At 38.0% G+C, this 26,077-nt stretch overlaps 1 protein-coding gene across 2 annotated transcripts in view; it reads right to left on the bottom strand.

Moving 5' to 3' along the window:
• slc43a2a (solute carrier family 43 member 2a) overlaps positions 1-25,824 on the bottom strand; it is a 28,797-nt gene extending 2,973 nt beyond the window's left edge. The window contains exons 1-14 of one of the 2 annotated variants that reach the window (XM_048159762.1): positions 25,668-25,786; positions 25,171-25,234; positions 24,029-24,243; positions 18,376-18,604; positions 17,854-17,909; positions 17,687-17,763; positions 9,662-9,754; positions 9,446-9,579; positions 8,117-8,319; positions 4,331-4,474; positions 2,979-3,105; positions 2,689-2,821; positions 2,335-2,408; positions 2,127-2,250 (exon numbers count right to left, since the gene is read on the bottom strand). In XM_048159762.1, coding sequence (XP_048015719.1) covers positions 2,127-2,250; positions 2,335-2,408; positions 2,689-2,821; positions 2,979-3,105; positions 4,331-4,474; positions 8,117-8,319; positions 9,446-9,579; positions 9,662-9,754; positions 17,687-17,763; positions 17,854-17,909; positions 18,376-18,604; positions 24,029-24,188 — 1,554 coding nt within the window. In that variant the 5' untranslated portion in view covers positions 24,189-24,243; positions 25,171-25,234; positions 25,668-25,786. Of the gene's footprint in view, positions 1-2,126; positions 2,251-2,334; positions 2,409-2,688; positions 2,822-2,978; positions 3,106-4,330; positions 4,475-8,116; positions 8,320-9,445; positions 9,580-9,661; positions 9,755-17,686; positions 17,764-17,853; positions 17,910-18,375; positions 18,605-24,028; positions 24,244-25,170; positions 25,235-25,667 lie in introns of both variants that reach the window. The other variant, XM_048159761.1, reaches the window with a different exon arrangement.
• Positions 25,825-26,077: the final 253 nt, after the last annotated feature.

Genomic DNA, 26,077 nt, shown 5'->3' with positions numbered 1-26,077 from the left:
CCCACATCTGGTCCGTGTGTAATCCACATGTATCAGATGTGGGCCGGATCTGGGCCGCATTATGTTGCTGTCAGGGTATGGACTACTTTTCAAGTCACTATGTAACCGAAGTAGTGACAGATCTTTTTTTCCATATTGTATCCAGGAATTTTGTGTGAGGGCAAAAGATTCCCCTGTGGCGATTTTGCAACGGGTTCAAGTTGGTCGTATGAATTCACCGTGTTGACCAACAGAATGCTGCTTAGTTTGATGTCTGTGTGAGCAGTGCTTCATACATAGCTACTAAGGGTGTAACGGAACATGTATGCATCGTGAACCGTCAGAGTTCGGTGAATACAGTCAGACGACCAATACAGTCAGTCACAGGCAATACACACTCCAATCCAGAAGGGGGCGCATGTGGTAATGCAACGCTGTTTGCTAACTGCTTATGCGCTGATTTGATTCATTTTTGTGAGCACTACACAAACTTCACGGAAAGGAAACCGGGACAGCAGAAAGTGGCATCATGTTTGTTTACTTTATTTTACAAAAGCACAATGCTTTGTTTTTAAAGGTGCCATCAAATTGAAAATTGAATTTACCTCGGCATAGTTGAATAACAAGTGTTCAGTTCATGGAAATGACATATAGTGAGTCTCAAACTCCATTGTTTCCTCCTTCTTATATAAATCTCATTTGATTAAAAGACCTCCGAAGAACAGGCGAATCTCAACATAACACCGACTGTTACGTAACAGTCGGGATCATTAATATGTACGCCCCCAATATTTGCATATGCCAGCCCATGATCGAGGCATTACACAAGGGCAGCCGGTATTAACATCTGGATCTGTGCACAGCTGAATCATCAGACTAGGTAAGCAAGCAAGAACAACAGCGAAAAATGGCAGATAGAGCAATAATAACTGACATGATCCATGATAGCATGATATTTTTAGTGATATTTGTAAATTGTCTTTCTAAATGTTTCATTAGCATGTTGCTAATGTACTGTTAAATGTGGTTAAAGTTACCATCGTTTATTACTGTATTCACGGAGACAAGAGCCGTCGCTATTTTCATTATTAAACACTTGCAGTCTGTATAATGCATAAACACAACTTCATTCTTTATAAATCTCTCCAACAGTGTAGCATTAGCCGTTAGCCACGGAGCAAAACCTCAAACTCATTCAGAATCAAATGTAAACATCAAAATAAATACCGTACTTACGCGATTAGACATGCTGCATTTGACATAAAGATCCATTTTGAGGGTTATATTAGCTGTGTGAACTTTGTTTATGCAATGATAGAGTCAAGAGCTCGGGAGGGGGGCGGAGAGCGCGAGCAATTAAAGGGGCCGCAGCCTGAATCGGCGCATTTCTAATTATGCCTCAAAATAGGCAGTTAAAAAAATTAATTAAAAAAAATCTATGGGGTATTTTGAGCTGCAACTTCACAGACACATTCAGGGGACACCTTAGACTTATATTACATCTTGTAAAAAAACATTCGATGGTACCTTTAATGTGAGTGTACACAAATAAAAATAGACCCTTTATTTCGAATGAATAGACCAGTTTCGAATGATGTCTTACTTATTTTAAGTTGTTTCCGCTGTTATAATGAGACAACATCATTTGGCATTGTGCCGATTTGTGTCGTGGACATTATTTTGTACTTTTGTAACACAAGAGATGCTTTTCAGTTTTGTAGCTGATTGTGGCCAAAAAAATGACCTATGCAAGAATGCATTCTGTTAAGTGCTTAATACACTAAAGGAGACTGTACTGTACCAACAACCTCAGGGGGGACTAAATGCCGCTAGGTGAAACAAACTGTAATTTGCACTACTGTCAGTGGGCTCTGGGGATTTATTGCCTTTTCCTGTTGTACCAAACTCGTATTGAACCATGACCAATGAACCAAAACCGAGATACGTACCGAACCGTGACTTTCTGTGACAGTTACACCCCTAATAGCTACACTACAGACGATAGACAATGGATCTTTTCTGCCTACAAAATTTCACCAATGTGACCACACCTTTATTACACAGAATAAAGTAAGTCATATGGGTTTGGATCAACATTAAGGTGAATAAATTCTGGATTAAATATTAGTAAGAGACTGTTTGCTCACCCAAAGTGGATCTCCATCCAGCGGGCCCATCATGGCCATGAAGAGAGGTTGTTGCAGCAATGCAAAAAGTGCGCTAATGAGGGACTGCATTCCTGTCAGACTGCCAAACTGAGAGGAAGGATACCTGCACCCATAAAGAAAACCATTGTTCTTTAATCATGATTAAAAGCAACATCAATAAACACCCAAATCACAAAAACATACTCACACAGCAGCATACAAGCCACCAACGGCAGAGTGGATGAAGCCTCTCACGATGGTGTGCAACACAAAGGACAAAATCTAGAAGGGAAACAAGAAAATAGAGTTACTCAGTGCTTCCCCAAGGCAAAAATAGCTCTACTTTTTTTATTATTTTTTTTACTTTGTCTAATGCGTAAATAATGACTAGATAGCTTTGAAAGAAAGCCGTAGTCAGTGCTGCCACTGGGGGGCGCTGTTGTGCTACTACATCCCAGAGCATCCGCTGCAGTAACATGTGAGGGGCTCTGCACCACTTCCTCTCCTATTGGGTACAATATTGCTCTGCAGGCAGGGAGACTGATGTTTTGCTCTCAGTTACCTGTAGATGAAGATTGGGCACCAGGCAGGTCATCCCAAAGCCGACCAGCAGCAAATTAGTGAAGATGAACGCGCGGGTAGCATTGTTGATCTTCTGGATCTGTCTGTCACGTTTCTTTGGCTGAGAGGGATCCCTGAGGGAAAAGACAAGAGTGCAGACGCAATGCAACATTAAGCTTGTAATCAAATAATAATTAACAGGTTTTAAATTAACAATAAACAGGTTGAACTGGTTGGCGGCAAGTGTCAAAATGATGCATTAGGCAGCAGGACGCTCATTGTTGCACTCACTTTGTGACTTGTTTCTCATTTTCATCCTCACATTCTTTGAGCCTCCAATCCATGATGTAACCGATCACAGGGGCCGTCAGGAGACACAGCAACTGTAGCACCCCGAAGATAGATGTGTATGTGCTCACTGGGAGAGAAATAAAGTTGAGTTTTAACATTGTTTATCATGTGTAAAAAATGACTTTAACAATGAAGCTGAAGCTGATGAAATATACATAAAAATAAACATAAAATACACTACCATTCAAAAGTTTGGGATCAGTAACATTTTTAAAATAATACTTTTATTCAGCAAGGACACATGAAATTGATCAAAAGTGAGAGTAAGGACATTTATAAAGTTACCATAGAAAGAACTTTCTATTCTATTTTAAGTGTTTCTTTTTTAGCCAGTTTGATTTATAAAATATGTGTGGAAAATTGACACCTAATGTCAAAGAGACTGACAAAATATTAATGTATTTATATATTAAATATATATTATATGAAAACATACATATGTAAATATTAAAATGTATTAATTTAGCATGAGATGGAACAATGCAATTTATTAACACTTAAAACTAAACAACATTTACAGCCTTTAAAAATGGAAAAAACACCCATTTCATAGAATAACCCATGACTTGTTCCTGTGAAGTTTAGGTGGACAGATGAACGATTGGATGGATATTATACTGCGCACGGACTTTGACGCATCATGTCAATCTCTAAGCACCAAGGGCTGGGTTAATGCTTTTACATGACAACATGAATCAATGTCAAATGAAGGTGGAAGAGGAGGTGGAGGAGGAAGGAGGAAGGAACATGGTGGGGGGTGGGGTGAGAGGGGTGAATCGAGAATGCATTTCATTTTGCCTGCAGTCTTACCCATTTCCATCCTCTCCACTGAAAAAACACACCAAGCAGCACGATAGAAGAGAGTGCAAACAGAGGACAAGAGACAGACAGCAAGGAATTAGCAATGTGAACCTGCTGCGGCCATCCGAGTACATATTAAACGCATGATTAAGAGTTGTTAGGCAGCCAAACACTGTGTGACATCAGAAAACTTTTAAGAAGGAAGCTGTAAGAGGAATAGAGCACAACTGTGGTTTTTTAGCAGCAGCAGCAGCATTGATTATATACAATTTTTCATTAATTTTCTCCATAGGCATTTCAAATAAATCTTAAATATATAGCCTTTAAGCCATAAACCAAACCATATAGCTACAAGCTTATTGTAAAAAAATTTCTCTTTGGAGAAAATGAATCTGACTGTTGCGTTCTGTTCCATAGGTGACATTAAGTGTTGGAGCAACAGAAACGGATAATAGCCGGTAGCATCAGACAACTTTGATTGACACACATACCTTTGTTTAAGTCTCCATCAGCAAGGGACTCCAGAATATTGTTCATGGCCCCCATGTAGAAGATGAGTCGGAGCTGAGTCACACACATTGTGATGAGGCTGAGCATGAATATGGGGCTAAAGATGCTCCGCATGAAGGACTGGGCTGAAAAACACATTTATTAAAAACTAATGTCAATAATCATTTTTATTATTAAAAGTATTATTATTAAAATAGCCTAACTTTATTGGCTTCTTAGGGTTTGTTTACATGACAATCATATACCAAAAAACAGAAATGTTTTTCCTTTGTTGTTTTTCACTTAGAGATGACTACGCTGTCAAAACAATCACACGGATCCGCGAAAACGACTCAAAACTCTGTATTATGCTGCCAGGCCAGTAGTTGGCGATGTCACTTTGTAAAGAAAACACTACACGCCAAGCGTGCCCAAGTATAGATCTCTGCAGGATCAGTGGGCGAGGCCATAAACAGAGGGGCATTTTCAACAGCGTTACCTGATTTGCCCATCTCACAGTGAGGGTAGGGTTTAGGGGTGGGGTCAGGTGAAGGGGATCATTTTCATTTCGTGATTTATAAACACCCACCAGTTTGAAAACACCCATAAATTCAGAAACGCCCACTTTTGTTCCGAAGAGACCCCATTCTCAGCGTGCCGCACAAGTCCTGAAAAGTGAAGCCAAAGCATTTTGATCGCCCCCTGTTGGCTGGCTGCAGTATAGGTCTAAAACTACATTTCAAATATTTTTTTTCTGTCATTTTAGGTGGTTCTCATCACTGAGACGTATGTTCAAGTGTTTGTTTTCCCAATACGTTTGGTTTTAATTAGTTATTTGATGCTATAAAAATGGGGTGTAACATTGTGAATACACTGCAAAAAATGCTGTTCTTACTTAGAATTTTTGTCTTGTTTTTAGTCAAAATATCTTAAAGTTCTTAAATCAAGAAGCATTTTCTTGACAAGTACAAATTATTTTCTTGTTTTCAGGAAAAATAAATCAAAATTAAGCACGTTTTTCCTTAAAACAAGCAAAATAATCTGCCAATGGGGTAAGCAAAATAATCTTAGTCCAAACTGAAAACAAGATTATATATCTTATTCTTGGTTTGAAATAAGATTATTTCGCTTGTTTTAAGGAAAAACTTACTTAATTTTGACTTATTTTTCCTGAAAACAAGAAAATAATTTTTACTTGTCAAGAAAATGCTTCTTGATTTAAGATCTTTAAGATATTTTGACTAGAAACAAGACAAAAACTCTAAGTAAGAACAGCATTTTTTGCAGTGTAAATCTGCGGCTCCACCTCAGGATCACTACTCGGGCTCCGAACTACGTAATTGGCAACAACCATCGCTGGGATATTTTGGCTTCATTTTTCTCCAGTGGAAGGAAGCAGAGACATGCTGTCCATCTTTTTTTTACATTCTATGCTACATGCCTATAGACTGAACACATAATATATATGACGTCACCATTTTCACAAATTGGTGTTAATGTAGTTTACAAGGAAACAATATCGGCATTGTTTTCAAAAACTTGCACTTTGAAACCCGTTTTCAAAAGTTTGCATTTTCAGGCCCCCAAAACGCTGTCATCGGGTAAATGAACAACCAAAACACACAAGAAGTTTTCCATTTTTAGATGAAAACAGTGTTGTGAAAACGGCCAGTGTTAAATGGCCCTAAGTAGGATGCTCTAATGCCTTTAAAAATGGCCAGATCATGCTCACATGGAAAATAACTCTACAGGTGCTTGGACAGCCAGGCAACACTTCAATGTCTGGCACAGTAACACAGAGGCCGGAGGGTCTGGGTTTGTTAATGATCCACTAAATCTAGCGCAATAAATGCATGCTGCTGTTCACCGACAACCAATGAAGAGACCTTTATGCTGCTGTTACCTGGGACATTGGGAATCTGACCTCAACGCACCCGATATGCTCCGGAACACACACACACACACAAACAAACTACCTCATTATTCCCCTAAGTACACAAACACTAAGACTCACACTTTCAAGCCGCCAGCATTGAGTCTGACAGTAATTGACTGCAGTAATGGAAACACAGGGTGGTGAAGGCATTAGCGCACTATGGATGACAGTTAGAAGGGATCAGCATCATTCTCTCTCTCCCACAACATCTCCAGCTGTGTCTCTAAAACAGCCCTTCGGTGCTATCTGCCCTCTCCCTTGCCACCTTCTCGACCCCTGCCAATTTTAGCCCAACGCCATGGGTCCTCCAAGAACGCGGTCTGAATCGATTGCACGCTCCGTTTACTACAAAAGAGCCCAACCGGGAGCCCCGTCGAGAGTTGCAGAACCCTAAAAAAAGGAGCCGGTGGGGAGCGAGGGCCCTTTTGCATTATTCTGACAAGTTTGAGGTGAATTTGGAATAATTGCATGGCACAGATTTAGGTTAGTAGAAGCAAAGTGCAAACAGCATGTGCCTGAAGCATCAAGTGGTTCGGCAAACTCCAGCTGTCAAAAACCAGGCATAAGGCTAATGAAGGAATCCCCATGCACAATAAAAGGGATTTACTGAGAAGCATTCATTAACATCGCCCCCTGTCTGCTTGCATATTCCCTGCATGTCTGGATGCCAAGGCGTGCGCAGTGAGGGAGAAGACGCTGCAAACCGACAAGAGCCAAGGCTCTCTGTGTTCTGTCCAATTCTTTCTGAAATACGCATGATTGCAGGATTACATAAATCACTTGAATTTGATGAACAAGGACTTTGTTCAACACATTAAAACAGTGGAAATAAATGAGTTTTGGTAATCCAATAACCACTATTCTGCCTTCATAATTAACAATCAACTTGCATTACAGATAACTTTAAATTATTTAGCGCTCACATCAGCTGCTCATTAAAATGGAAACTGAACAACACACACAGTGAGGTACAAATGTCTGAGACCACTAATGAAAATGTAATACAATTTTTGGACAAAATTTTATTTAAAAAATGCATTAAAGTGGTCATGTATTGAGAAATCAAACATTTCCATGATCTTTTGACATGTAAGATGTCACTGTACTGTGCATCCTTTAAAGGTGCAATAGGTGGTCTGGGAAATGCTAACTTTAGCCTGCTAGCATTGAAAGCAAATCGCCGTCCAAACCACACCTCCTCCAAAACACATGAATGCACACAGACCAGAAGTGAGACGACCAGAGACAACGTTACTGGATTACATCATGTGTCATTCAGTAGAGTAACAGTGCTACTAAAACAGCTTTTATTGAAACCAAGCTCAGAAAACGACTCGTTTCAGATTTTGTCATAATAGTGCAACGAAGGACCGCCTCTGCAGAATCAGATCTACGCCTACTTCTACATCATCACATCATGAGATGAGAAGGAGATAAGAGATACAGGATCACTGGATTAAAAATAACATTACCTTCCAAAGGACCATAATGCTAGGAAAGTGGTTATTTATTTTCAACTATGTGAATGTCTCAGTAGAGCATTATTTGTTTGTTTGGTACATTTCACTGGGGATTCTTTGGTAAATCAGTCGCAATTTCTGCATGCAACATTATAAGTGCACCTTCAGGAAACATAAAATAATGTAGTAAAAAAATGCAGTTTATGACCCCTTTAAATTATTTTATAATTCATTATTAATTTATTTTAAATTATAATTTTTCTTTGTTTTATATGTTTCAAGATACTAAAGTAAAAAAAAAAATCCCAGATTTTCGGTGTGGTTTTACATGTTTCAGATCATCAGAAGCAAGACTGGTCAACAGAAAACATGTCAATAAGGACAATACTCACATTCCTCCACAGACTTGCACTGGACCTCCAGATCGAGGGTGGACAGGCAGAGTTTGTTGCCTTCTTGGGTGGCCAGCTGTTTTGGATTGTTCTTCATGGAGTTGCCCACGCTCAATCTCCGACCAACGGTGGTCACCTGCCTGTAGAACTGTTTCCCTGTGATCTTGTGGTCAAAGCCCAGCCAGCTGAACTTGATCTTCACACTGACAAGGTGGAGCGTGAGACAGACAATAAGTGAATTATGTTCCATCAGAACCTTCAATAAATGGATACAGAAAACAAAATAATGCTTTGGGGTCTGTAAGATTTTTTGAAAGAAGTCTCTTATTCTCACCAAGGCTGCATTTATTTGATTAAAACTAAAATAAAAACAGTAATATTGTGAAATATTATTACAATTTCTAAAATGTTGTATTTTACTATAATATAATTCTCATATTAAATTAATGAATATAATATATTAAATTATATTAAAGATGCTGTCCGTAACTTTTTTTGTGTTCAAAATTTACAAAAATTATATAATGAGAATGTACAACATGAATCCATTTTCCAAACCGTGTTTTTGTCTTATCCTGAATCACTATGGTACACTTATAATAAGTGTTTATATTCGGACTATTTTAGACCGGTCTGGTCGGCAATGCCGCGGAGTAGCACAGTACCTGCATGACTCGCCACAGACATAAACAGAGAGAAGCAGCTCCGGCTACAATGTTCTTCCGCAAGACGCATGCAATTCTGGGGGATCTAATGGTATTTCATGCATTCTGACTTATTTACACTGTTAAAGAGTTGAATTCAACATGGCCAAAGTTTCAAAACACAAGTTGGATGTATAACTGTGCCAAAAACACTCTTCTGATTCCTCACAAACTTCACACTTTTTCGAGTATGGCCCTTTATTATGTAATAAAGGGGCAGAATTCCCTGCATGGGCACTTCTACTGGAAGAGATGCAGATGATCGCTATGCAAAAGCTGCATGTGCTTGTCACTCTTTAGCTTCGCCCACGGCACGCCTCCAGGCGCTCGGCTGTTTTCAGAAAGACTCGGTACACCGCATGTATCTTTTATAAATATGATAAAACTAAAGACTGTTCGGAGATATGAAGGATGCACTACTACTCTATAGGTACTCAAGATTAACATTAGATTGTCAGAAACTGTTTGTGACATTTTTATGTGACATACATTTTTATCAGGATTCTTTAATGAACAGAAAGTTCAAAATAATAGAAATACTTGTAACACAAAAGTACTAATTCCTTTAAAAAAAAATCATACCGACCACAAACGTTCGAACTGTCAGAAACACTGGACTACATACGTGTAATCCATGTCCTCGGGTCCTGGGAAGGGCTCAAGCGGCCAGTTGAAAAAGCAGTTGATGAAGACCAGGCCGGCACAGCCAGCCCACACCAGAAGGATGGTGATGAAGGCAACACCGACATCATAGATCACCTGATAGAGTAACAATCTTCATCATTATAACTGGTTTAAGCTCAGCGTATTAAGTAAATCCAAACTGAACACTCAGATTTACCTTTATTCCTGGGAAGGTGACGGCGGATGAGGCGTACGAGCCAATCATGAGTGCGATGAAAGTGGAGCGGAGATCACCAAACATATTGGGAAGCTACAAAAGGGTCAAACAGGGGATATCAAAAACTCTTCAGATGCATAAAAGAGAGGCAATACTATGAAAAGCAAATATATTTATCTACTTTGTGGACATAATGTATGGGCCATAAGCAAAACAGATATCTTGTAACAGGATCTGTTTTAAATGATAAACATGTCAGGGTATGAAAGTAAACATTACATCAGGGTAACAGTGATATTCTCTGGTGGGAGCAGCATGTAGGTGGGGGGACATCGTTTGAAAAGGCAACTGCATGCCACGAATATTTTTAGCAGCGAGAGAAAGTGTATGAGGGACACTGGAGAAGCTTGCATAATGCTGTTGCCTTTGAGCTGGGTGGAGGAGTACAGCACTGGCTGTTCTAAACTGCACTGTCAGGGTAAACAACTGTCAGACGCCACAGAGAATATACGGAGGAAGGAAGGGAGCCTAAGATAGAGAACCACAGAGAATCTGAAAAGGAAACAAGGAAGAGAGAGCAAAAGTGTATTCTTAACGTTTAATAGTATTCTCTAAGAGAACATTCTTAAGATAATTAATGTACTGTTTAATTTTTTTATAATTAATTAATTAATTATTATTAATTTCATTATTTTATTTTATTTAGAATCATAATGAGGTTTATTATTAGTATGCTTAAACACACAATGAATTTGTCTTTGTGACAGGAGATTCCTGTACACACAAAAAAAAAAAAGACTCAGATTATAAAATGAATGAATGTATAAAATGAATGAATAAAAATGAAAAAAAAAAAAAAAAACTATATCATTTTAATATATACAATTATATAAAATATATATTTTTAATTTGTTATATTTTAACATTTTTAAAAGTACAAATGATCCATGTATTTTCTCACTGTGGTCAACCTGGATGCATAATAAATGCAAAATAATTAGCAAAATGCTGTTTAAAAATTTGTAAATGGAGTATTGTAAGTCACACCATTTTATTTTTCATTTCTTGATATTTCATTGTAGGGTGTCAAATTGTACGGAGCCCCGGACATGACATGCAGGAAGAAAAAGTAAATTGTGAGCACGATTTACTAATTCATTCACTCGATTTATAAATTGTGTGTATGATTTAGCAAATCGAGGGAACGAATTAGTAAATCATTTAGCCTACTATTTTTTTCCTGCATGTCATGTGCGGGGCTCCGTAGAGTTGTTTTGGTACATGTTTCTTTCATTTCTAGGTATTTTCCATTTCTCTGAATAAAAAAAACCACATCTATTTCACACACCCCTCGACAGCTGACAGCGTCTTATATCAAATTTCCTCCACAACTTGCAGTTCAAACATCAACACAGATTTTCCAAGAACTCTCTGGACATCTTCTACTTCCCGCGTACTTCACAGTCCAAAAAGCTTGTTAAAGACAAGAATGAATGAAAGCTCTCCCTTGGACCCCAACATAGACGTCATTCACTGCCTCTAATTAGAGTAAAGGTCATACCAGAGCCAAAACATCCCAGATGACACTTACAATAACGCTCACACACCCGGCGGCCCTAGGCGGCATTGTGCCTGTGGCTGGAGAGACTTGTGTAAGAACAGCTTTGGCTAATGACTGTGGAACAGGATTGACAGGACGGAGAGTAATGGCCTGTTCATGGAGTTGAGTAACATGTGAAGTACCAAGAGACTGTTTCAATAACGCTATGTTCTTCTGCTTTCTCAGACAGTCACCAGCCACGTCTGGTCATGTGAAGTCAGACACAAAGAGACACTGCAACAAAGGCCCTTTTATCAAACTTATCTTGTATTATAACGCGAGTGTCGCTCTGTCTTGCTTGTGCAGCAATGAAACTGGCTAGGGAATAAAACAAAACGTTGAAAGTTGACAAACACTGATAGTTTCCAAGTAAAGCGATACTGTCTGGATGATATATGAGTCAATAAGTCCAGAAGAATCTACTGAGTCAAAACAACATCATGGCCATTGGAACTGAGAAAACACTGTAGTCAGTCACTGTAGTGTAAAACAACCAAAGATTTGCAATAATGGTTTATCTGAAATAATTTTATTTTGAAACTATCATTAAAATTATTATCGCTACATCGCTTTAAAATATTAAATATTACATCTGATACTAATATGATGGCACTTGTGAGGCAAGTACACAGGATACTCTACCGTTCAAAAGTTCAGTCAGAAATCAATACTTTTATTCAGCAAGGACACGCATTAATCAAAAGGGACATTAAAGGCATTTATAATGTTAACAAATCTTTTTCATTAAAAATCAATGCTAAAGAACAGATTTGTTTATCCTAAAAAATGTATTGTAGGTTTCTACAAATTTTTTTAAAGGGTTAGTTCACCCAAAAATGAAAATTCTGTCATTTATTACTCACCCTTGTGTCGTTCCACACCCGTAATGCTTTTGTTCATCTTCGGATCACAAATGAATATATTTTTGATTAAGTCAGAGAGGTTTCTGTCCCTCCATAGAGATCCAACACAAATACCACTTTTAAGGTCCAGAAAGGTAGGAATGACATCATTAAAGTACTCCATGTGACTCCAGTGGCTTAAAGTCAATTTTATGAAGTGACACAAGTGCTTTGTTTGTGCAAAAAAAAACATAATTTACCACTTTATTTACAAAATAATATTATCCAGCGCATGTTCACGCAACAATTTCAGCTCTCGCGTGAACACAAAAAGCATGCGTTGTGAACGTGCATCGCAGATCAATATTTCCCTAAGTTAAGTGGTAAATTATGTTTTGTTTGGGTTTTTTTTGGGGGTGAACTAACCTTTTAAGCAGCACAACTGTTTCAACATTGATAATAATAAGAAATGTTTCTTAAACAGCAAATCAGTAATGATGTAAAATTAATAAAAAGAGTAATGATGCTGAAAATTCAGCTTTGCCATCACAGAAATAAATTACATTTTAAAACACATTGAAATAGAAAAATAGTTATTTTAAATTGTAATAATATTTCAAAAAATGACTTTCTTACTATCTTATTAGTATATATTAAAATAATAATAATAATTAGTTATTTTAATCTCAGGGTGTTTCAACTGCAGGCATGGAGTTATCTGAAGGTTGCACAATACATTGTTTAAACTCAGTGCTATTTTTAGCCTTGAGCTTCCCAGAAGCTGATTTAATTCGGGATCGATGTGCACTAAAGTCAATCGGTGTGGTACCTGATTGATTTGTTGAAATAAAAAGGAAATTCTGAAATGCCTGAGTTGAGTTACTGTGTCCCACTCTCCCAAAAGCACCTGTCAAAATTGATTTATGTGTGGGGGTTTTGTAGGAAAACAAATCAATGAACGTTTTCATGAGAAATCACACTGATCGTCGTTATGAATTTGGCTTACCCATCCCTATTTGTGCAACATATGACCACAGAAATCTGTCAAATCCTTTTTCCAGCTCCCCCTGAGAGGAAGGACGGTGAGTCATTGTAAATGGGTTGGGGGAGGGGCCTGAAGTGGCTAAATCATGCTTGCCACCACAAGAGAACGACAATAAGTGAGAGAAAACATAGGGATGTAGTCAACATAGGGATAGAGAAGTGAAAGAAAAACTCTTGAAGGTGAACTGGTGAAAGCAAGTAAAGGCTAGCCAGATCCTGACATTGCAAAGTCCAAATATGGCTGCTAGAGTGTCATATATAGTCTGACTATCAGTAATGTTTACATTATATTTAACATGTACTTGATCATTATTTGTTCCACATTTGACTGTATGGCCCTGGTGCATATAGATGACCCCGCTCTTTTGCAGGGTCCTCACCATCGGAATTATCTGCACACACACACTGGATTTGGCACAGGTTTTACATCGGATGCCCTTCCTGATGCTAACATGGTGCATTCAGATGAACTAATTATAAACAGTATCCAATGGACCAATGGACATACAGAAAAATATCGGTGTGAACGACAGGAATAAAGACTGATAATAATGGCATCGTTGCCATGCCCACTTATTGAGTGTTTTTAATCTGGAGCCTAAATTCACCTACTCCACCACTATAAGCCATCTTTTTTCTGTTTGCTTCCTCACATGACTCAGTATCCTAAATAAGTGGGTTATAAATGGATTAAAGGCACAAATGACAAAAAACAGCATTAGTGAATCCGAGAGTGAGAGACAGAGCCTGGAAAACAGAGGAACAGCATAATCCCCAATGAAATTTTATGGTTCAGAGGTTGCTCTTTTATGGAGCCCATAAAGGGATATTTGCAAAAATAAAAATGTTTATGTATAACCTACTATAACCTATTTCATTTGTGCGTCACTGCCATTTTACTATGAATTAAACGAGTATGGATGTGTATGAATTAATAAAGATCTATTTGCTCAAAATTTAACTTTCATATTCAAGGGTCCATAAAAAACACTGATACAGTAAAAAGTGCTCAAAATTTGGATTTCGTTAAGGCAGTACGTCAAATTTCAAGGCCATACGTCCGTTTTAATGAATTTAACACTGTGGCGGCCGAGAAACCGTGCCATGAAATGGGCTGATGGTGCAATAGGTGGCTTAGTGTGTATTGATCTATATGCTAAGTTTAATGCTTCATAAAAAACATTGGTCCAGTAGAAAGTGATACAAATTTGGATTTTGTTAGGGCAGTATTGCAAAAGACTTAAAATGATGGTTGCTTGCCATACAGCCAGTTGGATGACAGATAGAGACAGACAGAGAGCTAAAACCGGAGAAGAAAAGAGCTGCAGAAACGGACAGATGAAGGATTGAGGTCAGACAGTGAATCAGGTGGCTGGAAGGGGACAGTCCAGCCATTAGACAGAGAGCTGAGTCAGTGTACTGGGAAAACATCAGAGGTGTGCTGGGAGGAAACACAAGCTCTCAGGCACTCTTACTGCAGCTGTGCTATAAACTGCTGAGTGTGCAGACACAGAGAGACCGATAAAAAAGGGAGGAAAAGAATGAGAAAGAAGGGTAAATTGCCAGCTTCACCTAACCTCTTAGGGTTTGTCATCAGAATGTGAGACTGAGACTTATTCATAGAATACAATGTTCAGAAAAGTTTTCTCTTCTGCAGTTCCAGTAAAGTTCATCCCAAGTTTGCAGACTACATTTTTATATTTGCTGAAGTAAATGTGAGCTGCACTTACCTGTGCAAAACTCACTACGATGCTAGAGCATGGATGTCAGGGAAATGTTGCATGGGTGTTTTAAGTGATTGCTAAGGTATTGTTAAGTGGTTACCAGGGTTTTCTGAATGATCGCTCGCTAAGTGACTGCTAGAATGTTGCTAGGTGGTTACAATGGTGTTCTAGGTGATTGCCAGGGCATTGCTATGTAGTTGCTAGGGTGTTCTGGGTGGTTGTCAGAGCAATGCTGTGGTTGCTAAGCTGTTTAATTTCCTGAGTGGTTGCCAGGGTTTTCTGGTTGATTGCTAGGGAATTGCTAATGCTAGTGTGTTCTAGGTGGTTGCTAGAGCATTGCTAGGTGGTTGTTAGGCCATTGCTAGATGGTTGCTAGGTTGTTTTGGGTGGTTACTAGGGTGTTGCTACGGCAATGCTATGTGGTTGCTCAGTGGTTCAGGGTGGTTGCCGGTGGATTGCTAAGACAGAACAAGGGACTCATGACCAACCATCACAACACAAAAAAACAGTCGTGGATCATCCAGGTAACCACACACCGTATAGACCTCTTTAGAGCAGACGTCACAATTACGTCACTTGCAGCTGCGCGCGCATAGTGGTTGCAGAAAAATAGCGGTAGCAATTGGAGGAAAATGTGCAAAATCCACAGAATAAGAGAAAAACGTTTTGTTGTGCCTCTGGATGTTGGAATCGGAATGCAAAAAAATATAGTCTTCATTTTTAAAGAAAACCATTGTTGAAAACGTCCTTTGAAGCTAAACGGAGACGTTTCACAGACTGCACTGATGACACCTGCAAGGATTAGTCTACTATTAAAGCAGGAATTTGATGTAAACAGTAAGTCTACATATTATTACAATATTCACATATGCAGTTCAGAGGACATACATACATAGCAGTTACAGCATGAAATAATATTTAAACCTATAACATTTTACTTAGATAACTTTTAAACATAGTCTATAAAATTTTTATTTCACAATTCTGACTTTTTTTCTTGCATTTGCGTGTTTATGACTCCCAGTTCGGCCATTATAACTCGCAATTGTGAGTTTATTTCACAATTCTGAGGGGAAAAAAGTCAGAATTGCGGGATGAATTGCAATTCAGAAAACGAGTATAACGAGTTACAGGATAACGAGCATATCTCACAATTCTGTTTTTCTTTGTAAGAAATGTGAGATATAAACTCAGGTTTGCGAGAAATAAAAGTCAGAATTGTGAGAAATTAACTTTTTTTTATTCTTTTATTTCGTGGCTTCCATAGACTGCTACTGCTCAACTGTCATTTTCTGCAACCAGGTAGGCTCCGCCCATAAAAAACGTCATCGCTGTTTGCAAACACCAAATTGGTCTATTAAAAACCAATGCTTCACAAACTTCTAAAAGGGGTTATTTTAATAAATTCAGCTATTGTTTTTGTCTTGTGGATGATATGTAAACATCTTTTATTTAAAATATCTTACTCAGGACAGTATTAAATAAAAAAATAACATGCATTTTGTATGACATCTCTTATTTTGTTAAAATTATTCACATTTTTACAGATTTTTCATGGAACTGTATCAGTGGCGTGCACAGACCGTGCAAGGGGCAGGTGCGAAATGGCATTCCGGGGGGGTCTCACCCAGTAGAAATCGCGTTCCAGGGGTGGAGATCACTTTCGCAATCACTCCCCCCACCCCCACCCCCCACTCCTTGTGCACGCCACTGAACTGTATAGGCCTTGCGCTGATTGGATAAATCATTTGAACGTGCTCCTCCTGAACTTTGTTAATAAAACATCATATGGCCCCTTTAGTCTAATAACAGTAACAGTAATGAAGCTATTGAGAGATGCACCCAAACAACAGATGTCAGACTGTATGAACTGTACCATGAACCCCAGGTTTTAACCTCTTGCCACAACAACCAGCAGTGTAAAACACACAGTTACACAGAACAGCTGGGAAAAGGTTCTAAGAGTTCAACAGCTGAGATAACAGTCTGTTCTGTTCCTCTACCCACTCATGCATGCCAGTTCACTCACTCTTTCAGTCTGTGTTTTTCTCTGTGCGTATGAACAGACAGGCTCAGGCATGTAAGGTAGCGCAAGAACCCGGGGACAGAAAATCAACAAAACAAGCAGATGAACTGGTTGCGGGAACAACTGTGCCATCAGCTATGAACTCATTAGACCCCAAAGTTTTCTATGACCTCAGAGCAGCAGGCAGAAACAAGAGACAACCACCCTTCAGCTGGCAATGAGCAAAACTTCCTGTTTACTTCAACCCAGTCTGCTCTCTTTACTGATATTTCTCAATATGAACCCAATGAACTGCAGATGTTACACTGAACACAAAGCTAGATGTTTTGATGCCTTTATCACTGGAACTCTAATAGCGTGTGGAAAGACATAATAGCTCTGAGCTGCCTTGCTGTCTACTCCCTACATAGACAGCTGCCTTCTAAGGCAACATACTAAATAGAACAGCATAAGTGACTATAGGCAGCAACTTGTCTCTGTTTACACGTTCCAGACAGACTGTCTTCTGTGTATTAACGGTGGACATTATTCAGACACTGTTTCTGTGAGTTACATTGTTACACCAGTAAATGCAGCTTTATGAGTGAGTCTCCACATCATTAATTCAACTGATTCTTTCAAAACACTGATTCATTCAGAAACTGACCGGATGAATTCGAAATTGCATAGTACCATTCTACTCTTACTATTTCTCCAATATCTTTGTATGACAGAAATGTGCCATGGTCTTTGAGCAAAAGACTGGAGAGGACACCCATGGAGACCCACTAGTACGACATGAGCACTTACTGTGAGGGAGGTGAAGGTCATGCACATGCCTCCAAACCCATTCAGCGCAAGGGCAAAGAAGATTAAGATGGAGAGATCTGTGAAAGAAAAATACAAGGATGTCAAAGAGAGCATGGTTAGGTGGGTATTAACAGCAATGGTTGTCACAGCTGGATTTCCAAACATACTTCTAGGGTCACTGGCTCCATATGCAATTAGGATGCAGGAAAGGGCAAACGAAGCGCTACAAAGAGATAATTTCATGTTATTCTTATAACACATCATGTATTTCACATATAATGCTTATATTTTAGCACAGGGGTTTTCAAACTGGGGGGCATGGAAAAATTATAACATAATAAAATATAATATATATAAAAAACATAAAAATTATATATGTTATCAAATATTTGTTCAAAATTAGTGCTGTCAAATTGACATAAAAGTTTGTAAATATGATATATTGTATACACACACACACATATATATATACTTTTATGTTCAATGTGATTAATTGCGATTAATCGATTGGAAAGCACTATTCAAAATATCAAAATAAAACAATATAATATGAAGTAATTTAATAATATTTTACACAAATTTATAATGTTAATAACAATAGTATAATATAATATTAATAATATTTTTTTACCATATAAATAGAGTACATTTTTATTTAATGTATTCAGAAGCCAGTTTTCCTCCTATACCTGCCAAGCAGCCTTAATTTGCGTGGGCCGTATTTGTCCATGATGATGCCGAGGGGCAGTGTGATGGCGCTGAGGAGGAAGGAGCCGATGGTGAAGGCCAAGTTCAGCATCTCATCTTGCTCTTTACAGATGGTCCAGCCATTCATCTTAAGATTTTCCTCCTCCTCATCTCTCGGGCCTGTTGTCGTCTCATTTTCATTCTCAGATGCATTCTGCCCTGTACTGTTACCTGGAGGATTGGAAAGCGTAAGACAGAATTAACTCAAATTGAGCAATCTAATCACCAAACTAGCACTAACCAGTGTGGACCAGCGTGGGAAGTCATGCCGGCCTAAGCTGGTCTTTTTAGCTGTGTAGTCAGACTCAGCAGTCACACGCTCACATGTAAAACTCTATGGACTAATTGTGACTCTGACTTCTAGGAAAACAGTTATGGCACTCTGGGAAGTAAAACAGGAAATGCCTTTATGAGATATAGTGGCCACCATCATGTCCCCCTCCTAAAGCAGCCAGGATGCTGGGCAAAAGGTCAAATAAACAGGCAGCTATACACAGTAAACAACTACAGCAGAAATAGCACGGGAGTCTATTTGAACCCACAGCCTCAACACCTTCCTACAACTGCCAAGGCATGAGCAGCTTGACTAACATTTAACCCTGTTTTTTCACCCAGTGCTCCCCTGTTGTTTTGACTATGGATAATCATGCTTTGGCTGTGTAACAAGTCTCTTACTTGGTTCTTCAAAGTTGTTTATCCAGCGTTCTTTTGAATTGTCAATGGCCTTGAAAATGTTCTGGAATAACTTGTTCTGATGGGGGATGGTGCTGTTTGCAGCATATGGAGAAGCTGTTATGAATGTAACAGGGTGGGCAAAAGACAGAGCGTCTTTGTGTGAGGGATTTTTGTTCGAATGTGATCAGTAAACAAACAAATGAGCTGTGTTTGTGGAGCACAGGTGACCTGAGCAGGTGATTGAAGATGAAAAGAAATGGGTTAGAGATCACTGATTGATTATTAGAGGACAGATATCTGCTAAGCTTGAGATGTTTTACTGAGTAACAAAGGAGGGGCTGTCTTGAGTCAATAGACACCCATTCCAATAGCTGCTCCTGATAGCAGTTACTGACTGACACAAGAAGTAGTATATGTTTTTACTCTTTTTCATGAAATGAATAAAAAAGGTAGATTTCTATTCAGTGCACAATTTATAGTCTACAAGTCATATTTCACCCAAAAATCAAATTTAAAAATCAGAAATGTGATTATTTTAAGACCATTAAGATTTTTTTTGCATTGTTACATTATTAAATCACTAACTAAAGCATAAATAACATTTTATTTATATTACATTACTAAAATTGTCTTTCAAAATTGGGGTCAGTAAGATTTTTTCTTTGAGAGCAATTAATAATTAAGTCTAAGGTGTCCCCTGAATTCTGTGAAGTTTCAGCTCAAAATACCCCATAGATTTTTTTTAATTAATTTTTTTAACTGCCTATTTTGGGGCATCATTAAATATGAGCCGATTCAGGCTGCGGCCCCTTTAAATACTCACGCTCCCCGCCCCCGAGCTCGCTACTATAAAAACAAAGTTCACACAGCTAATATAACCCTCAAATGCATCTTTACAAAATGTTCGTCATGCATGCTGCATGCATGCGTCGGATCATATATCGAGTATAGTATTTATTTGGATGTTTACATTTGATTCTGAATGAGTTTGAGGCTATGCTCTGTGGCTAAAGCTAACATTACACACTGTTGGAGAGATTTATAAAGAATGAAGTTGTGTTTATGAATTATACAGACTGCAAGTGTTTAATAATGAAAATAACGACAGTCTTGTCTCCTTGAATACAGTAAGAAACGATGGTAACTTTAACCACATTTAACAGTACATTAGCAAAATGCTAACGAAATATTTAGAAAGACAATTTACAAATATCACTAAAAATATCATGATATCATGGATCATGTCAGTTATTATTGCTCTATCTGCCATTTTTCGCTGTTGTCCTTGCTTGCTTACCTAGTCTGATGATTCAGCTGTGCACAGATCCAGAGGTTAATACTGCCTGCCCTTGTCTAATGCTTGAACATGGGCTGGCATATGCAAATATCGGGGGCGTACACACCGACTGTTGCGTAACAGTCGGTGTTATGTTGAGATTTGCCTGTTCGTCGGAGGTCTTTTAAACAAATGAAATTTATATAAGAAGGAGGAAACAATGGTGTTTGAGACTCACTGTATGTCTTTTCCATGTACTGAACTCTTGTTATTTAACTATGCCAAGATAAATTCAATTTTTAATTCTAGGGCACCTTTAATAAAAATAATGTTACTTGAGCACCAAAACAGCGAATTAGAATGAAAATTCAGCTTTACATCACAGTAATAAATTACATTTTAAAATATATTAAAATAGAAAAGGATTACTTTAATTGTAATAATATTTCAAAATGTTAAAGTTATACTGTATTTTCGATCAAATAAATGCAAAAACAATCTTATAGACCGCAAACTAATGAATAATGGTGTATACTTATTTATAAATAAAATATCAATTAAAACATATAAATAAAATGTTACGGACCTAAAAACAGCCTCCATTTTCTGTATGCAAAATATTTTGTCTTTGCTTTTGGGTTGAAATATGACTTGCAGATGTTCTTGACAGGTTTTGTTGGATTCACATTTTAGGATTCACTCTTCAGATGAACGAGTAGCTCTATTTCAGATGTTTCTGAACCCACTGTTCCACTAGATCTAATCAGCGACAGCAAAAACCAGAGACAGCCAGGTCTGATTTTCCATCTGCTTTGATATGGAGAAGTGAGAGAAGAACGTCATGAACGTCATGAACACAGACTTTTAGCCAGACAAGCATTTTCCTGTCAGTGTTTCCTCACGCCTGCTGATTAAAGAGAACCATCCAGCTGATAATGTGAGATAGAAAGCTGAGTCCAAGGGAAACAAGTAGGTGAGGAAACAGCAAGATAATCTCTTATTTACATTGAGCAAACTTTTGAGACACATTTACTTCCTTGTATCATCAGACATGTGAGGCCTAGTGTCTAGAATCTCTGAACTAGATGCTGACAACAGCTGAAATGAAAGAGAGAAGAGAAGTGTGAATGTACAAGATTGCAGTGCATTTATATTTTTGACCTCTCCCATTATTCTATCAATAAAAGTCTCGAAAAGGTTCAAAATAAGAGCTGTACCAGAGTATTACTTAATGTTAGCTTACAATGAGGATGTCTGAAGATGAGAAAATCCATGTTCTTGTGGTTGGAACCTCACTTTGCTGCATGCACCACAAAGTCTCAAACACAAGATAAGTGAAGAACGGAGGACAGAAGTGGCCTCTATATCATGGTGATGATGTTTACTTGTAGCTACTGTGCTAATGAGTCATAAGATACCAAAGTGGTCCAGCTGTTTCTTCGTGATTTCAGAAATGTGTTTTCACAAAGGCATGTTAAATCGTTTAAGAGACAGATTTCATAGTGGAAAAATGAACCATGGCCAGTTCAGAGCAGACTGGATGAGTCTCCTGACCCCATTCACTGAAAAAAGTCGCAATCAGAGCAGCACTTTTTGAAGAACGTTACACGCCAAAAGAAACTTCACACTAGTGTCAACAAGCAGATATTTTGATACCATTAGCAATAATATCGAATTACTAGAAGCCACATGACAGTACAATATGAACAGACAGAAGGTCAAAAAAAATCTAACTGTTGAGCCCTTATTTATCATTGCACACTCCCCCCCAAATACATATATATATATATATATATATACACACACACACACACACACCCAAAGTTACTAGCCACTCAGCATTTTCACTGGCCACAATCTGACATCGATACAATACAGGAAAAACTGCCATATAGATAATTTTAATATTATCTCATAATTTGGCAGCAGGTATATTAGGCTGCTGTCACTTTAAGGCCTGACACACAGATCCATTATACTGTTACAGACTGCATTACACAACACTGCTGAAATCCACCCGCATTTGGCGGGTGTTAATGTCAAGCCCTGGAAAAAAAAAAAAAATAAATATATATATATATATATATATATATATATATATATATATATATGTGTGTGTGTGTGTGTCTGTGTGTGAGTGTGTGTGTGTGTGTTGGATATCTTCGTTCTGAACACCCCAAAGGTTATTCAAAATATGGCTCACAGGCACACATACATTTACATGAACTCCATTAGCATTCTTAATGTATAAGTATGATTTTATGTGTATCAGTACATGATGTATTAATAAATAAAGTTAATCTCAGTAGGTCAGTAGGAACACGCTGTTCTTCACAGATGTACATCATGACCTAGACACACATTTTTGCCAAGAGTTGTAAGTAGACCTGAACAGTCCTACTCCAGTTAAGATTCTATATTCATCTGGATTAATTACATAGCAAAAATAATTTCTTACTCAGTATTTTGTCTTGTTTTACAGTACTAATATATAAACATTCTTAAATCAAGATACATTTACTTGAGAGGCAACATGATATAAGATTATAGACCTTGTTTTCTATAAAAAAAAAGGTGACTTGATGCTTAAAAGAAAATATATCTGCTAATGAGGTCAGAAAAATAAACTTGTTTTCACTTTGAATTAATAATTTTTTGTATTTAGTATAAACTCTATTAATTTTGATACATTTTTCAGAAAACAAGCACTTAATATTTAAGTGCTTTTGTTTCTCATGTAAATATATATTTGTACTGGAAAACAAGACAACAGTACTGACTTAGAAAATTCTTTTTTGCAGTGTTCATTTTTATCAAAGGCTGTGCTTTTAAAGCACAACATACAAGTAATTATAAGTTGACCCACATATCAGTCAATGGAATAGTTGGTGTCTTTCATCTTTGTTAAGTGGTCTACACTACTTTAGCTATTCAGAAAATCAATAGTTAGGCTAGCATACCGTCCTTTTGAAGCGTTCTTGATATTTAATGTTTGATTAAACCTTTCTTTCATACTTAAGATGACACAGCTGTACATGGATGTATCTCTACTGTGTTATAAAAGCTAAGCAGATTGATGTTCTCTGGTCTGTTTACCCTGAAATCAACACTGTGACAGAGCTCAAATTATCTAGACCCCCTTTGCCAACATTCTGACGCCAAACAAGCTTGAAGATGCTGTTTGTAATTCCTAATGGCAACACAAAGCAAGAGGGCTTCCAAATAAGGTGCACTGACTCTCAGTGATCGATTGATATTCAGGTTTGGATTCCTCCACAAGCCCTGCGATGGGCGCCAGACAACAGAGATTTTTGTTTTTCATAATGCTGCATCACATTCACTTATGCAATGAAGCGATTATAACATCTATCAACTGCTGCAGCCTTTGCTGCCAAATAGTACAGGATTTGTAGGTCAAGATTTAAGGCATTCCAATATGGTTTGAGTCAATCTGCCAAACATTTATTGTTAAAATCTGAGTGGGGAAAGAGTGAAAACAAAGCAGTTAAGATGCTTTGTATACATATATATATTAGACTTCTCTTTGATGTTCATGTAATTATTTGCCATCCATAGTGCATAGTGCATGTCTTTATGAGTTTGAATCTGTAACACTGAGTCCACTCATTTGTCCCCCTCCTTACCTGGTTCTCTGCAGAGGTAGGAGTAAAAGCCCTCTGATTTCAGCATAATGAGCAGTGAGCCCCATCCAAGCAGGACAGCAGAGAACAACAGGCTTTCGATCACCGCAGTAATCGCCATCCACCAGCGCCTGGAGAAGGCTGTGGCCAGTGAGGGAGCCATGACTGAAGGAGAGGGCTGGTAATACAGAGGAAATCCCCCTAAACTTTGGGCAATCCTGTGAAAGTGGCCATAGAGGTGGATTTTAGTCATTTAATGTTGAATACTAAATAGTATTATTAAATTACATATTTAATGCATGTGTAATGATAAAAATTACTTTTTTAAGATTTTTTTTTTTTTTATGTTCTTTTGTTTACAGCATGTTTAACCACAACTGCTGTCGAACATCATTTAAATGCAGTCCCTTTGTCTCGCTTAGCCTCAAAACAGCTCATAAACAAAAAACAGCTGAGTTCCAAAAGAGAATGTTGTTGATCGAATCTCCGCCCATTTTCCCGCCTCTAGTCCCTCCCTGCTGGCCTCCGATTGGCTGTTCGAACATTCGCTTCTCCCCTCGTTGGCTACGAGATAAACAGATTCAGAGGACAGCTCCACGTGAGACTTAGATCCAGCCGGTTCGAACCAGTGCGGCGCGATTCGATCGCTTTGTGCAAAATGTATCCTAATCTATCCACAGGCGAAATGACATTGCGACATAAAAATATACGATTCGGTTTGCTTTGCATAAACGATGTAGTTTGTGGGATGCAATACACATATTGTTTTATATAAGCTCACGCTTCATAAATGCATTTTAAGCACTGAAACTTGTTCATTTTACTGCTTGAATTGTCTTTCCTGCTTTGCGCGCGATGTCTATGTGTGAACGTTTTAAGCAGTATCCTGCGGAAAACGAGCAGCCCTAAAACTGGTCTAAACTGGACAGGCATCATCATCAGTGCCTCCGCCTGTGTGCGTCTCCTCCTTCCTCATGCATACAGAGCTCAGCTGTTCAGTGTATACACATTCTGCACTCAATAACAGACTCGATATGTGCACAGGAAGATATATGCACTTCCTGGTTAGCGCTTCACACTATTGTTCTGTACTAGGGTAAATAAACACTCGCTGCAAAATGCCCACATTATAATATATAGCCTACCTAAAATATGATGTACAAGCAGTTCTGTTTCGCCTTCACCATATGATACTGCAAAACACGGTTTCTGACGGCAATTGTAAAAGATATAAAACAATATAAATCAAATTAAACGTCATTTACATGACAATTATTAAGCATTTCCCGGAAATAAACAACTGTCGAAGCTATTCAATGCAAGTTGAATGTCATACAGCTGTTTCACATTGAACAAAGTTGCGGTATAAAACTCATAAACCGCGTTTTATAGAATTCAAACAACACCTCACAGTTCTGTTACAGTTCATATCGTCAAAACGTGCAATGAGGTGATGATACAGTTCGTTTCGTAGAATTGTGCAAAAATAATCTAACATTTTTTTAGTAATTTTAAAACAAAAATAAATGATTTACTTCTCTATCAATGCCTATATAAATTGTGTAAAATATATATAAAAATTACAATATCAACAGTCTTAGCAGGTAAACTTACAACAGAGCATCCTTATAATAAGTCATACCTATTTCTCCTTCACCAAATCCTCGCTTCGGCACTCTTCAGAGTAGAAAAGGCATAAACAACCCTGTGACACCAGTCTCACTCTTGGGGTTATGTTCATACATACATTTATTTCCCAACATCTCTTATTCCCGATTTTATATTTGCACCGCTTGCTTCACACAAACAAGCCAAGTTCCCCATTGGCTGGTTCCTGAGCTAGAGATGAGTCCAGCCAATCAGAGCGCCACTCGCGAAAATATATAAATAATTTCACCTTATATTTTGCTCAAGCGCAAAGAACATTCACAGAACCGGATTGTTGTGGTCCCTGCCACAATTTTACCGAATTAGATGACCTTTTATGGCTTTTTAACATTCATTAAAACAACAAAACCAAACAAAGGAAGCCGTCTGATTTCAATATCTCTC

The sequence above is a fragment of the Megalobrama amblycephala genome, linkage group LG16 (genome assembly GCF_018812025.1).
Source record: "Megalobrama amblycephala isolate DHTTF-2021 linkage group LG16, ASM1881202v1, whole genome shotgun sequence".
Taxonomy (NCBI): Eukaryota; Metazoa; Chordata; class Actinopteri; order Cypriniformes; family Xenocyprididae; genus Megalobrama; species Megalobrama amblycephala.
Note: the sequence above shows the minus strand (reverse complement) of the source record. Positions and strands in the feature narration are given on the sequence as shown.